This window comes from Cetorhinus maximus, chromosome 2 (assembly GCF_964194155.1).
Source record: "Cetorhinus maximus chromosome 2, sCetMax3.hap1.1, whole genome shotgun sequence".
Taxonomy (NCBI): Eukaryota; Metazoa; Chordata; class Chondrichthyes; order Lamniformes; family Cetorhinidae; genus Cetorhinus; species Cetorhinus maximus.
This window is the reverse complement of record NC_135880.1, coordinates 135948012-135963930: the sequence shown is the minus strand read 5'-3', so window position 1 is coordinate 135963930 and position 15919 is coordinate 135948012. Positions and strand designations below refer to the sequence as shown.

The following is a 15919-nucleotide window of genomic DNA, read 5'->3' as shown; positions in this document are numbered from 1 at the left end:
GATACCATAAAAGTGTATACAATGAGAGGATCTAGTGGATATACAATTAGAGGATACAATGGGCATAAAATGAGGGAATAGAGTGAATGGGCATACAATGAGAGGGTATAGTGAATGGGTAAACAATGAGAGTGTACAGTGGAAATGCAATGTGAGGGTACAATGGGTGTACAATGAGAGGTGACAGTGAACTGATATAAAATGAGCAGGTGCAGTGAACATATACAACAAGAGGGTACACTGTCTGAACAAATAGAAGGGACAGTGAATGGGTATAAAATGAGAGGGCACAGTGAATGGGTATACAATGAGAGTGTAAGGTGAATCGGTATACAGTGAGAAGGTACAGTGAATGGGTATACAGTGAGACGGTACAGAGAATGGGTATAAAATGAGAGGGTGCAGTGAATGGATATAAAATGAGAGGGTACAGTGAATTGCTATAAAATGAGAGGGTACAGTGAATGGGTATAAAATGAGAGGGTACAGTGAATGGGTATAAAATGAGAAGGTACAGTGAATGGCTATAAAATTAGAGGGTACAGTGAATGGGTATAGAATGAGAGGGTACAGTGAATGGGTATACAATGAGAGTGTAAGGTGAATCGGTATACAGTGAGAAGGTACAGTGAATGGGTATACAGTGAGACAGTACAGAGAATGGGTATAAAATGAGAGGGTACAGTGAATGGGTATAAAATGAGAGGGTACAGTGAATGGGTATAAAATGAGAGGGTACAGTGAATGGATTTACAATGGCGCGATACAGTGGGTGTAAGTGAAAGGTTATGGGGATCCAGTAAACAATGAAACATTGCGCTTGGTATACAATGGCGGGGGGGTGCGTGGGGTACCTTGAATGTTTATACAATGGGAGGACACCGTGAACATATACAATGAAGAATTACCTAAACAGGTATACAGTAAGTTGGTACAGTGGATATACAAAGAGAGGGTACGCTGAATCTGTATAGGATTTGAGGCTACATTGAAGGTGGTAGTTACTGTTAAGCAAAATTACTATAATGTGAATGTGTAATACAACCTGGATGTAGAGTTTCCTGGTGATCCCTGACAGTTTGTTTCTGACTAGACTGCAGTGATTTCACTAGTTACTAGTTGCTGTGTTTGGATATCATTGCACATCTAGCTCATGGAATATACTGATCTTTTACATATGCAAAAATTGCTTAATTTAAGAAGAGCCTGACAATGACTAGAGCTAGTCTATCGCTCAGTCGCACCTTATATGTAACGGAGCCAGTATCAGACCTCAGTGTGGAGTCACACCAAGGTGATAATTTTTTCATTTTGTAAGCCTCACTTTTTCTATTGGCATTTTTTAAATGTGTTATCATTGGTGTTAACAGGAAACAACTGACAGCCTAGGTTATATTATCATGGTATCTAACAGGCAGCAAAAGTGACCCGTGGATTTGAATTTTGTCTACTTCTCATTTTTGGGTTCAAATAGGACCACAAACAGTACCTGCAAAACTTGAGCTGCTTTTAACTAGCAAATTAATCTGAAAGTTGTGCCACACCCTTGAAAATTATAACCAATGGCTTGAAATAGTACCTATTTTGTTTTCTGATCACCTAGGTGAGAGAACTTAGTGCTGGGCAATGGAATTATTTCCATTTACCCACTTCTCTGGTTTAATGTATACTGACTATAAACCCTGGCAGTTAGCAGTAGAAAATGAATTTTTGACACATTTTGGTTGACTTCAGTGTTTTCTTTCTTTATTCACTGATAAAGAACAAATGCCCAATTTCTCCCTACCCTAGCTCCCAAACCGGAATATAGAATGGAGTCCCAATGACCTGTGAACAACAGCATTTAGGGACTGGGGATATGTCCCAGGTTGTACTCTTAATTTGCTTTGGACTTTGCATATGTTGCAATAAAGCTCCAGTGTGCACTTTGGGCCCAGTTTGGGTTGGGGATTCTATAATGCATTATAGGAGCATTAGGAACAGGAGTAGGAAATTCAGCCCCTCGAGCCTGTCCCACCATTCATTTAGATCAAGGCTCTACCTCAGTCCTCATTTACCTGTTTTTGTTCCATATCCCTTGATACCCTGACCAAATCAAAATCTATCGATCTTAGTCTCGATGAAGTACCAGACAGTGATCTTCAGGTGTACATGACGTTATAAACTAATTGAACTTCATGCATGCGAAGTAAACAAATAAATGTGATGGCAAGAAAGTGACCTTGGCTTCACGCTGTTGCTCTCTGCCTCTTATATTAAACCTGGATAAAGGATTGGAGGAAATTGCAGAAAATAACATGGAAAGGATTGTATTCTTTCCTTCATTTTGCTCCCCATGGGAGCCTTTATATTTTTTGTGAAATTTAATTTGACTGCCTACAAGTGCAGTTCATTGAAAACTGCAAGCAATAAATTCTATGGAGTAATTATTTTCTATTTTAGCAATTACTATTTGAAATATTTCATAAATGTGTTGGGGGGGCATTAAATTTTCATAGATGCTACTTCAGGCCAAGAGTGGAACAATTACTTCACAGCAAGGTATGCCCACCTGAACCTAAGATTCATCACTCATTTATGGAATATTAATGTCATGTGATTGTTAATGACAAACACTGTAGTTGTGGAGCTGGTTTGGAGTCCTGGGATGTTTCTCAAGGGTTCTTCTGTTTATTAAACACATGTTTGCTCTAGCATTAAATTCCATTTTTTGCTGTGGAAATACGGAGAAGGCAGATTGCTTAGTTAAATTTTATTTTAATCAGTGATACTGGTTGCCACTTGGTGGATGGGAGAAATAGAAATTACCATTTCAATGTTTGTGGGCGATTGTTAAGCTTCACCTCACATATCCCAGAGGCCTGTGTTACAGCTAGAGTGTATGTTAAACTCCTGAAACACTGATGCCCCCAATACCAAATTAAACTCCTTCCCTCACCCACCTTATGCACAGGCTCGCAGTGTTTATTGGGAGTCCCTCATGATTCCATTGGGCTGGCTGCTGGGGACATCTACTTGAAATTATCTTTCCTTTAGTTGACTTGTTTAAAAATTTTTTAAAAATTGCTTAAGTCTCCATTGAACAAGATCTGTGACTGGTATTGTTCCTTCACGAGACAAGCCATTACCAGATTATTATTTTTAAATAAAATACAATTGCATAGTAAACCTCAGTACAGCTTTCTGAGATACTGCAGGCATCTTGTTTAAATCCAGCTATAGGTTACTGCTGCAGAAAAGATTTAGGGAGCTCCCTAATGATAATCCTAAAATAATACAGCCCATAAAAGGTTACGACAGGGAGTTTTGCATGAATATTCTTGCCTTCATTATTCTTTAAACAGTAGTACAAAAATATTCATTTGCTTGAATCCCAATATTCCAGCTAGAGATTCTGAAATAAGAAGTAACCAATTATTTTCCAATGCTACTGATTAAAATCAGCGATGTTAATTGATTTTTTAATGGAAAATAATTTGGTCAATCACTATTTTATTCATTTTTTTAATAAAGTACATGTAAATATTGAGAAACAATTTAGTTCAGAAAACAGAGAGCAACTCACGCTAACCTTACACAGGGTACTATTCCACTGAGCTATGCAAGACTCTGGGCTGAAATTCTTTATCTTTTTAGAAAGCAACTGCAGATTGTCAGCTATGGGACCCACTGTAAATTGGTAGAGATGACCTGTTTAGAATATTTTTCCAGAATATTTGTAGTTTTTGAACCAGCAGTGAGGCAGCGATATGTCAAAGCAGCAGGTGATTTAAACAGTGTTATCAGTGATACATCTTCCGACACTGACTTGGTATGGGTCCTTCGCAGGTGTTTCCCATATGTGCACTTGGGATTCTCCTGCCAGCCCCTCCTACCATCCCATTCATACTAATGGGACAAGAATATCACAGGATAAATGAAAGAAAGGGTTGAATTTATGTACCACCTTTTATGTCCTCATGATGTCCAAAAGTGTTTTATCACAAATGAAATATTTTTGAAGTATAGTCGCTGTTGTAAAGTGGGAAACATAACAGCCAATCTGCACACATTTCAAATAGCAATGAGATAATGGCCAGATAATCTGCTTTAGTGATTTTTTTAAGGGATAAATATTGGCCAGGACACAAATAAAACTCCTGTGCTCTTCTTCAAATAGTGTCATGGAATCTTTTACCTGAGAAGGCAGATTAACTCGGTTTAAAGTCTCAGTCAAAAAATAATACCAGCAAAGGTGCACTGAAGTGTCAGGCTAGATTATGGACTCAAATTTCTGGATAGTAGTTTGAACCTACCAGCTCTTGACTCAGAGCGAGAAGGCTGCCATGGTGCCAAGACTGGCTCCAAATGCATTTGTGTTACTTAATTTCTTTCAGAAGATTGCATTTTCTTTTCATAAGATAAACTGTTGCTGTTAATCATTGCTAATGCTGTAAACTAAAATAGTTTCACTGCTATTATGATAAAAGATGGAATATACAGACTTCCACTTTTACACAGCTAATTCATGTTTTTAATCTATTCTGTTTGAAGCACATTAGAATTTTTTTATTGCGTTCCCCATTTAAAAATTTTTAAGCACAAATTCAAGCTGGTTTTAATTAATTCATATGAAAAGCAAAATTGTTAAAATAAGAAATTAAGTTAAATTAAATTAAATTGAGGTTTATTTTATTTTCTCCTCCTGAGAGTTTAATCCTTCTAGGTATCATGGTGATGCTCTGCTCTCTATTTGATCTGCTTCATACAGACTCACTTGTACTAATTCTATTGCCTACAGTCTTTATGTTAATTTCAAACATATTCTGCCCCTGTGGACCTATGATCCTGATATTTTAAAATGTATGCTCTGCACTATGACAGTACTATATTCAGGATGTGGAGTGGGAGAATGCAAGATCACCAGCTTAATCCACGAGGAACCCTTGGAATCCACCTGCGGGCTGCCCCATCCCCTCTCCCTTGGGTAACCGAATATTCCACTTGTTATCCAGTATACTTCGTTTGTAAGGCCCTGGTATAAGGATTTTACTAATCTTAATTTACCAAAATTATTACAAAGATATGTGTCAGATGACTGGTCTTTCAGTTCTCTCCAGGGATGGTGCTGGCCATCCTGAAGATTCCTTAAATAATGTTTGATTTTAAACTCACTGGGCCTTCTGACTGAATGCAATGTTGTTTATTTCAGAGGGAAATCAGGAAGCTTCTGAAAATGTAACCACAATTCAATTATAGACACAATGATGAATGGGAGTTACAATCCAGTGGGAAAGACTGGTCTTTCATCTAGGCTCAAATCCAGCCCAGCTTGATGAGATGAAAGTCTCCCCCACTCTGTGGCTGTGAGTTGGACAATGCCAGTCCAGTTTCTCGTGGTCCCAGGGTACTTAATGGCTACTAATTAGCATCAAATTGGCAATCTCATTCAGAGAGGCAATAGGATGGGTGGATTGGGAAATGGAAAACTTGCACACTGGTGTCGGGCAGAGATGCTCTTCTGGGGCAGGAACTGAAACATGTTGCTGGGACTTGATGTAGGGAGATTTACAGATATTTAATGAAACTGTATCAGACTTGTGAGTGCATGGGGCTGACATGGATCAAGGAAATAACTCAGTATCCCATAATTTGATGAGCACCAAAATCACAATTTAAAAGGAAGGCGAATGGAATAGGCATCATCTCACACTCGCTGTGAGTTGGTGCTGAAAACACTGGCTTTTAATTTTTAAAAATTCAGCAAAGTTTTCATACTGTCTGAGGTTATGGTGCATACAATCAGGGCTGAAGCTATAATCCCACACTTCCAGTAGGGAATTGCGTTATAAGGGAGTGCGGATTGGAGACAGGGCTATACTTGTTGCCTCAGTTCTCCCAGTCGTGTTTCCTCTGAGCTTTGCGTCCTGCTGGGAGTGTGAGATTGTGAAATTGGTCCTTTGGAAATTATAACACAGAAGACCATCGTATCTGTGCCTGCACATCTCCTAAACTGGATCTCTCTACTTCATTTGCAAGTCCCTGTCCTTTCACCATATCCTTCTGTATTTTTCATTTTCAAACACTTACCCAGTTCCATTCTAAATTATGTTACAGTCTCCTCTTGAGTAACCCCTTTGTGGTGAAAAATTCCATGTTTTAATAATCATTTGTGTGAAAAAACCTGTCTAATCTCCCATTCCATTTTTCCAGTCTTAATCCTCAGTTTTTGTCCCCTTGTTACTGATTTGCTAACTAGTGGAAACAATCCTTCATTGTTTGCCACTTAAAAGTTCATAATTTTGTAAACATTTATTTGACCCCCATGTGAAATTCACATGATTACATGGGGAAGAATTTTCCCGTCGGCGAGCTGGGGCAGGGCCTGCTTGCCGACGCATAAAATGACACGCGGTGACGTTGGGCAGGCGTCCCGACATCACCGCGCGTCATTTAGATTTTCAGTTCAGCGGGCACGTAGCCGTGTCAGCTGTGCGCCCGCCGAACTGTCAAAGGCCTATTAAGGCCCTTAAGAAAGTCATTAAAGCTGTTAAGAATGCTGCCCGTCCAACCTTAAGGTGGGCGGGCAGGCGAAGAGCCCAGGCGGTCTTCGCGTTTTTCATGAAACCTCATCCATGGGCGGGATGAGGTTTCATGAAGTGTTTTAAAATGTAATCAAAATTTATACTTTTACTCTTTGACATGTCCCAGCTCAAGTGTTACAAACCTTCATTTCAAACTTTAGCACTGAAACCAATCTCCCTGAGGCACCCCTGTGCCTCGGGGAGATCTCTGTGCTCTTTCGTGCACATGTGATTCAGGGAATCCCCCACTCCCCCCACCCACACAGGGAGCACTCAGCAGCTTCCAGGTGTGTGTCACGCTGGGCAGACTTTAATTGGCCCACCCACGTAAAATGGCAGTGCGCACCTGATTGGGGACACCAATCGGGTTCCCACTCACTCCTGCCCGCCCCTGCACAACCCCCCCAACGGGGAGAAAATTCCCCTCATGATGTAAAAACCACATGATACACCCCATGTGAAAATCGCATACAATGAAGGCACATGCCTGTGTATATATATAGATGCATGTATTTCAGTGGTACCAGGCATGAGGCTTGATAACAGCCAACATCTTCCTTTGATAGAAAGGCTTGGGTTGAGCAAGGGTGGTGGGCCAAGGGCTAGCCTGGCCTTGGGTATAGATAAGGTTTATTTGGTGATGTGCCTTTGGGCACTGATATTGGCAAGGGTAGGAAAACACCAGGCCAATAAAATTATCACAAGGGAGAGGTAATGCATTTATATAGTATCTTATCATGTCCTCAGGTAACCCAAAACATTATACGGCCAACAAATTCATTTTGAAATATGGCCCCCATTGTTATGTAGATAAATGCAACAACCAGTTTGTATTCAGCAAGATACCATTATTGGAGATGAATGACCAGGCCATTTTATTTTTGTTTGTTGTGATTGATTGAGAATGAAATGCTTCCTCAGGACCTTCTGCTCCTCTTCAAATGGTGCGGTGGGGTATTCTACATCTAGGGTCTTAGTTTAACATCTCAGTTTGAGAATGAACCCAAGACCTCCTGTGTTTGAGGTGAGAGTGCTTCCATTGAACCATGGCTGACACCAAGAGGTCCCAATTGCAATGTTATCTCGCACATAGCAGAAATGTGACTAACAGCCTGGTGATCGCGTGGATTGATTAGATGGAAAGCAATCGGAACCCATTTGGAAAAATAATATGTGCTAACTTGAAAACTGTGATGATAATTTAAGAATTCTAAATCAGAAATTGTTCCTGTGCAGAGTTAATGTCAATTGAAATAAAAACAGTTAATGCTGGGCAGTCAGTATTTGCAAAGAGAAAGGGCAGGTTCTGACCCTTCAGTTGTGCTTGATCACCAGGACTGAAAACCGTTTTCTGATGAAGGCTTACACAGGAAACATTAGCCTGTCTTTTTTCTTTGCAGATCCTGACTATAGTATTTTCTGAAACAAAAACAGAAAATGCTGGAAAAACTCAGCATGTCTGACAGCATCTGTGGAGGGAGAAACAGAGTTAACGTTTCGAGTCTGCATTACCCTACTTCAGAGCTAAACTGAAGTAGAAATGTGATGAAATTTATACCGTTTAAGGGGGGTGGAGCAGGGTGAATAAAAGGCCAGAGATAGGTGGAGGCAAAGAAGAGATTGACAAAGATGTCATGAACAAAAGGACAAAGGGAGTGTTAATGGTAGTGGTTAGTGCTAAAAAAGGTGCTGATAGTGGCATAAAGGTATGTGATAATAGCAGAACAAGGGTCAGCACTCTGTGAAAGAACAACATGAACAAGTAACAGATGTCCCTTTTGGGGGTGGTGTAGCGGGAGGATGGTAGGAGAAAAAAGGATAGAAAAGAGGGATAAAAAGGGGATAAAACAATGAATAAATGAATAAAAACAAAAATAAATAAAAATAAGTGGATAAAAAATAAAAATGAATTTTGAAAAAAGGGAAACAAAAGGGGTGTAGATAGAAGAGAGAATTCATGGTCTGAAGTTGTTGAGCTCAATGTTATGTCCAGAAGACTGTAAAGTGCCTAACTGGAAGATGAGGTGCTGTTCCTCCAGTTTGCATTGAGCTTCACTGGAACATTGCAGCAGGCCAAGGACGGACATGTGGGCATGAGAGCAGGGTGGTGTGTTGAAATGGCAAGCGACAGGAGGGTCTGGGTTATGCTTGTGGACAGACCGAAGGTGTTCCGCAAAGCCGACACCCAGCCTGCGTTTGGTCTCCCCAATGTAGAGGAGACCACATTCGCTGCTCCCAGTGCAATGTTCCAGTGAAGCCCAACGCAAACTGGAGGAACAGCACCTCATCTTCTGATTAGGCACTTTACAGCCTTCCGGACTTACATTGAGTTCAACAACTTCAAACCATGAACTCTCTCCTCTATCCTCACCCCTTTTTAATCCCTTTCTTCAAAAATCATTTTTTATTTTTTATCCACTTACTTTTGTTTATTTTTAACTTTACTCATTTATTCATTGTTTTATACCCCATTTTATCCTCGCTTTTATCCCATTTTCTATCCTTTTCTCCCCACCACTGCCCCACCACCCCCCTCCATCCCACCCCCTACAGGGCCATCTGTTACTTGTTCCATGTTGTTCTCCCACACAATGCTTACCCTTATTCTGCCATTATCACACTCTGCTTTCTTTCCTTTATGCCACTATCAGCACCATTTTAGCCCTTACCATTACCATTAACACTCCCTTTGTTCTATTGTCCATGACACCTTTGTCAATCTCTTCTTTGACCCCACCTATCTCTGGCCTTCTATTCAGCTTCACTTGCTCCACCTCCCTTAAACAGTATAAATTTCATCCCATTTCCACTTCCCTTTAGCTCTGAAGAAAGGTCATATGTACTTGAAACGTTAACTCTATTTCTCTCTCCACAGATGCTGCCAGACCTGCTGAGTTTTTCCAGCATTCATTGTTTTTGTTTCAGATTTCCAGCATCCACAGTATTTTTCTTTTATCTAGTATTTTCTGCTTTTGGTGCTGATTTTTAGAATTTTCTGTTTTTTTATTAGAATAGCCCTGACTTTAACTTACCTGCCATTGACTTCAATGGAGAGTAAAACTGAATGGAGTGTAAGCAGAATGTCCAACCTGAACCTGGGCAGATTAGATTCAAATCCAAGGCTGAAGCAGACTGCTCGCAACTGCTTGATGTTATATTTTGCCCTGAGAGGAGCATCTAACCTCATATCCGCTCCATCACTAAGACTGACTATTTCGACCTCCAGGGCATTCCCTGACTGCACCCCTGCCTCAGCTCATCTATTGCTGAAACCCTTATCAAAGCCTTTATTACCCCTAGACGTGACTGTTCCAATGAACTCTTGGCTGGTCTCCTATCTTCTGCGCTCCGTTAACTTGAGGCCATCCAGAGCTCTACTGTCCTTGTCCTATGCATCAGGTTCAATTCACTCGTAACCACATGCTCACTAAGCTAAATTGGTGTTCGCTTAAGCAACTCTCAATTTTAAAATTTTCATCCTTGCTTTCAAATCCCTCCATGCCCTCACCCCTCCCTATCTCTGTAAGCTGGTTCAGACCTACAGCCTTCAATATACCTGTGCTCCTCCAATTCTGGCCTCTTGAACATCCCTGATTTTAAGGGCTCCACTGTTGGTGACTGTGCCTTTAGCCGCCGAGTCCCTAAGCTCTGGAGTTTCCTCCCTAAACATCTCTCCTCCTTTAAGATGCTCCTTAGAATCTACCTCTTCGAGTAAGTTTTTGGTAACCTGCTCTAATCGTGCGTTATGTGACTCAGTTCCAAATTGAGTTTGATAACGTTCCTATGAAGCGCCTTGGGATGTTTTGCTTTGTTAAAGGCACTATATAAATACAGATATTGATGTTGTAATGTTTTTTTGAAGTGATGGGGGTGTACAGTATTTAAAGTGGATGTCCTAGGGCTGGTCTTAAATCCGATTCCTTTCGTGTCTGTAGAGAATGAATGGTGTTTGCAGGGCTGCTGTCGGCCACACAGACATCTCATCCAGAGTACACAGCCACAGAGGCTTTATTTGTGGATCTCAAAGACCTTTGGACCCCTTAAAAACTCGGTCTTTCATTTCACTGTTAATTGGGATCTTTGTTTATTATTTATCATGTTCATTTGGTGTGATTATGCCAAAGCCTTTTTTCCAAGGAGCCATACAGACTGCTATTAAGTTGCAAACTGCAGCACCTCTGTTACCCATTGGGAAGATTTTACAGCTGAAACACAAAGGGTCCACTTGAGGCTAATTAATCAGTAATCATTAAACGTTTTGTGTTGTTAGGCAGGTAGTGGACTGCGATGTAAAGAAAATTAGCACCCCTTAAAATTCTTGTGTTTGATGTTTATTAAGGTGTTTTTTCTCTCTGGGACTCCTCATCACAGCTGATGATTGAACAGTTCAGCTGTCAAGAATTACCACTGATGGACAGTGGTATTTCCATAAAGGGGCTGGCAAGCTGTTTAGACGTGCATTGATCTGGTATAGTTTTACTCAGCTCCTGCCACATCTCCAGCACAGCCTGGCTCCTACTCGATATGCAGAATATTTCTGGATGAAGCGAGCGATTCTGTCATTGAGCTGATGGTGCTCAGTGACTCTTGCAGCTCTCCGCTGGTCTGTACTGCAGGAGCCTGACACCCTGACCACTGAGGCATAAAAAGCAGAGAATTGGAAGTCTGAGCCTGTCAGGCCCTGGCGCATCCCCCTGAGAGCAAGGAGGGGGAACGAAGGGAATCACATCGTGAAGTGTCGGCTTGCTTCAAATCATTTGAGCAGGAGTGCAGCTGATGAGTTTAAATCTCCCATCGCCTGCTGATTAATATGCAGAGCAACACAGATTGCCATCACCTCATCTGCACAGCTAAGGGCTGGGAAGGCTGAGGCACTCCTGTCAGTACTGAGGTGTGAGGGGAAAGTTTGGGGAACAAAGGAAGCAGACTTGGTTAAATCCTGAGAGAAGACAACAAATATTTTAATGAAGTCACTTAGCCAAGCAAGGAATCGATTTTAATGGTTTAACTAGTTATTGTATTTACTTTGTTTATGCTAAAATATTGATATTAATTATTTTCTGAGCCATAGGACCAGGCTATTTGCATTGGGTTAATGTTCAGAATTCGCAAAATATATCTGGTGATAATCATCATGTGGTCTCAGTTCTCGATATCTAACATCATATCCATGAGGGAAAAAGCAGTGAGGATTGAGGAAAGCAGATAAGGGGCAGAAGGACATAGAAAACTGGTGTAGAAAATATCTACCAGACGTAATGCCAGAAAACTTTGACTAATTAGTGAAGCCAGTTAATTGATTGTGTTAATAAATCTCAACTTATTTTCCAGCATATTCCTTGTACCAATAAGTCCCTGATGTTACATGTGATGTTGTTGAATTATTGAAGGTTTGAGTTTCACAGAAAGTGAAGAAACACATTAATTGAAAAGTGTGACTAGATGTAGACTAATGATGGTTGGGTTCATAATATTGAACTACTTCTTCACCATATATCTTCAATTGTAGGACAACCTAGACTAATTAACTCAAGAATCTTTACATGATTTCACCCTCCTTGTGCTCTTTCTTGTTTTAGGAAGTGATTTTTCTGGGAGTCCATATTCCCATCCGCAGTATACAACTTATAATGACTCCTGGAGATTTCCCAATGCTGGATTATTAAGTAAGTGCATCTTCAGATTATGCTGTTTGAAAGATCTTGTTGTGCAATAAAGAGCTTCATGAGTACATGTGGCCGTTTTTACATATCAGCATCATTTAGTCTTTCCAGTGTGTTCTGTGACAATGAGTGATTATGTACAGATAACGGATCCCTCTTCTCCAGGCTGATGAAGAAGTTGCCTTGACAGTTTATACTTAAGTTATTTTCTTTTTCCACTTCCAAGTCTCAGGCATCATGAGCTTCCAAGGACTTTATCAGTGCTGTTTTGGACCTGGTCACTAGCAGGTGCAGAAGGCCTTCTTGGAATTGATTCTGTCCCTTCCCCTTCTCCCTCTGAATCACTTCTGTGAGCTGACTGAGAGCCAGAAGATCATGTTTAGCATTCTGATTGCAATGCCCTCATCTTGTCACTCCATGGCACCAACTCTAGATGCCACAGTTAATTGTTAATTAATCCCCGGTTTTCCATATCACTTTGTGTGTGGGAATGTATTGATCAAGTAGTTTATTATAAAACTCTCTGACTTTATATTTGAGTAGTGTAATGATGTAGTGTGGTAGTTATATATGAGCCAATAAGGTGTGGTATATGTAGGGAAATGATACAGTAAGATAAAATATAGGCAGGATACAGTGTATATGAGTTGGGGGTTTAGTACATGAAGTGCATGTAATATGTTATATTACAATATATTATATATAATGTATATTATTTCATATCATTACATCTTATTTATGTTATACCCTAAAATGTGATTTGTTCCTTTTGTGCGTCTGTTACACAAGTAGTAGAGGAGCATGACTGGATCTAATAGTCCATTGACCCTGCTCTGGGATCCTGTCAGTAATGGCAGCTCTTTTTTTCAAATCCATTTCCCTTTCTAGTCTACCTTACTAACATTGTGTTCTATTTTTTCTCTCTTTTTCACCACCCCACAAAATTCTGCGTGGCATTAGTTTCAGAGTTGTTACTTGGCTTTAGACTCTCATATCTAGCGACTGAGGATCAGCTAATGCATGTTTGATCCTCACGTCTGCCTTTATCGACTTGAGCGATGTTAGTTGAAGAGGTATCATGAGGAGGCTGCGCCATCTCTCTGTAGGGGAAGAGGGGGGAAGGGTAATTAGGAGTGCAAGGTCACCTCAAGTGATCTTTCAACCTCCTGATGCCAGGTAACAGATTGTGTTCAGAGAGGACTCGGACCAGGCTGTCTGTTACTGCCTGGGAATGGTGGAGTGAAGTTCTGAAGATTCAACTTTACATGAAAAGTTTAGGAATGTATTACAATTTGGTGCTCTATATGTATGTATTTAAATGAATTAGTATGTTTAAACAAATGGTAATGTTGTGGTATTGCATAAGTATACTAGAAACACCTATATAATTGAACATTATATACTACATACAAGATATTATGATATATACAGAGCCCATTAATATAGTGTGAAGTATATTATACGGTGTATTATATAATGTAACAGTAGAGTGATGACAAGGTATATGAATAAGATACAATATGCAGAGAATGCAATGAAATAGAATGAAATAGTGCGATGTAGGACATGGTGTGATAGTGGGTATAGTAGGTTGGGTTTTTGAACTGCTCAGTTAAAGGCAACTGTGGTTGGGCAATGAATGCTGGTCTTTCCAGTGATGCCCATATCTTGAGAATTTTTCTTTTAAGTGTAGGGTAGGTTGTGTAAAGCAGATGTTATTTCTGTAACCCCTCCCCACCTTTCTTACTCATCTCTATGTCCTGCCCTCATATGATCCTGTACACCCAGATTGTGTCCTTTGGTTTTTCTGAAAATTCTGGACTTCCACGCTCTAGTGTTAAAATGTGTAGACATTCTCCTGTCCTGTTTTATAATCTCTGGTCAGATGCCCGTTGTGCTTTAAATAGACACTATTCACTTATGTAGTCAATTCTCATTCAGCCAATGACCGTTTGTCCTGTCATCTCTTTTTTTAAAAAAAGGGTCAAGTAGTCATAGGGTGAAGTCCAGATGTGTCTGTGTTAGGGATAGTGAGGGGCATGACAGGAGGGAATCATCTATTCTATATTAGTCATATGCTACCTCAGAACCAAGTCTGTAATTCACTCCAACATCCATTATTCCATAACTGATTGACTGTACTCTGCATGTTGATCATCAATATAATGTCAAGCCTTTGTGAAGCTCAACTAAGTTTGCAAACACTTCATTCATGACCTATACATATCCTTTGATGTCCCCATCAGATACCTTGGCTAGAAGCCTAAAGTAGAGCATTTCCCTTCAGTGTCTACCTTTCCACTTCTACGTAGATCGCCACCTTGACCTGGTAGAGAAGCTTTGTGCATTCTGATGATCCCTGGAGCAATGCTATTGGTAGCTCCATGCTCCTTGTAGGGCCACCCATGGCAGCATGGTCGGGGGGAGATGCCAGACAAACTGCAGTTCAAAAAAGTCCTCAACAGCAGAACAGGTGAAAGAAACTGCGTATCTTACCAGCTGCAAAGGTGGAAGAAGGCTGTAGCTTCAAGGTGGTCCCAGTCATTGTGGTTTGACGCGTCCTCGAAATATGACCACCAATCCGTGATGGTTGTATGGACAGTGATGGCGCCCAAGTTCCCTACATTAAACAAAGTCACGCGTAGCTTTTACCAGTGTTCATCTGTCACATCCTGTGGTGATGGAGAATTGGCAATGGGGCAGGGTTGTGAACCTAAGAGTTCCTAGTCAAAAGTCTGCAAGCAGACAGCAGATGCATGAAGATTTTTGGACACCTGTGTTGGGACAGAGGTGTCTTTGGACAGCAACATCAGTGACTGATCGTTTCAATATGGAATGGTTTAAAACCCCAGTTAAGAACCGAGAGAGACTGTATTTTCATATGACTAATTATTCACATTTCTATTTCCAATACAATTGACACAGACGATGTGTACAATGGTTTCCTTTTCTTTACAGCATAGGCTGGTCTGTGAGGTGATGCATAGTTTTCCACACGATGACAGCTCAACATGGCTGCCCCTTTCAGTTTGTCATATGACGAGGAGTCCCATCAGTTAGCTGTTGTGAGATGTGATTGTTTAGGGTGTTCTGTACAGAGCAGATGTTGATAGGATGAAAATTCAAATAAAATGCTTAAAACAAAGTAGAAATGAATAAAGGGGAAGAGAGTTCAAATTGATACTTTAAAGAACACTAAATGCAAGTAACAAAATCTAATGAAGAAAAATGATCCAATTTCATGCTCTTTGAATGTGATAACTCCTGTGCCATTTTAGCTCATTACTTTTAACTTGACGTAGATCAAGATAAATTTCTTTTGATGCATTGTTGCTATCTCCTCTTTGACACCGATCTGTGTATACTGCAGAATTTAACTCAAGCTGACAGAAACCCCACTCTAATACACCCAACTAGTTAAGCATTTATTTTTTACAAGGGTATGGGGTCATTGTACGTGGCTGTTTGTCCCACAACTGTTAAATACTTAGGGCATTTCCGGGGTCGGGGTCATGTCCTCTAGAGATGTCTTGGCATGTGAAAATATCTTTGACCATTACAGTTCTTGAGATGGGGTGAGAATGATGAATATGTTATCGACATGCATTCTAACTGATTAATTCTGGAGGAAATGTTGCTGGATTTATTCAACGATCTTCACACTCTGTACCAGCATCTCAAAAAATTTACACA

The 15919-nt window shown here is 40.4% G+C and overlaps 1 protein-coding gene across 2 annotated transcripts in view; it reads left to right on the top strand.

Annotated features, from left to right (window-relative positions):
• LOC144690600 (paired box protein Pax-5-like) overlaps window positions 1–15919 on the top strand; it is a 267511-nt gene that overhangs the window by 236069 nt on the left and 15523 nt on the right. For both annotated transcript variants that reach the window (XM_078558249.1, XM_078558240.1), the window contains exon 9: window positions 12143–12229. In XM_078558249.1, coding sequence (XP_078414375.1) covers window positions 12143–12229 — 87 coding nt within the window. The remainder of the gene's footprint in view (window positions 1–12142; window positions 12230–15919) is intronic.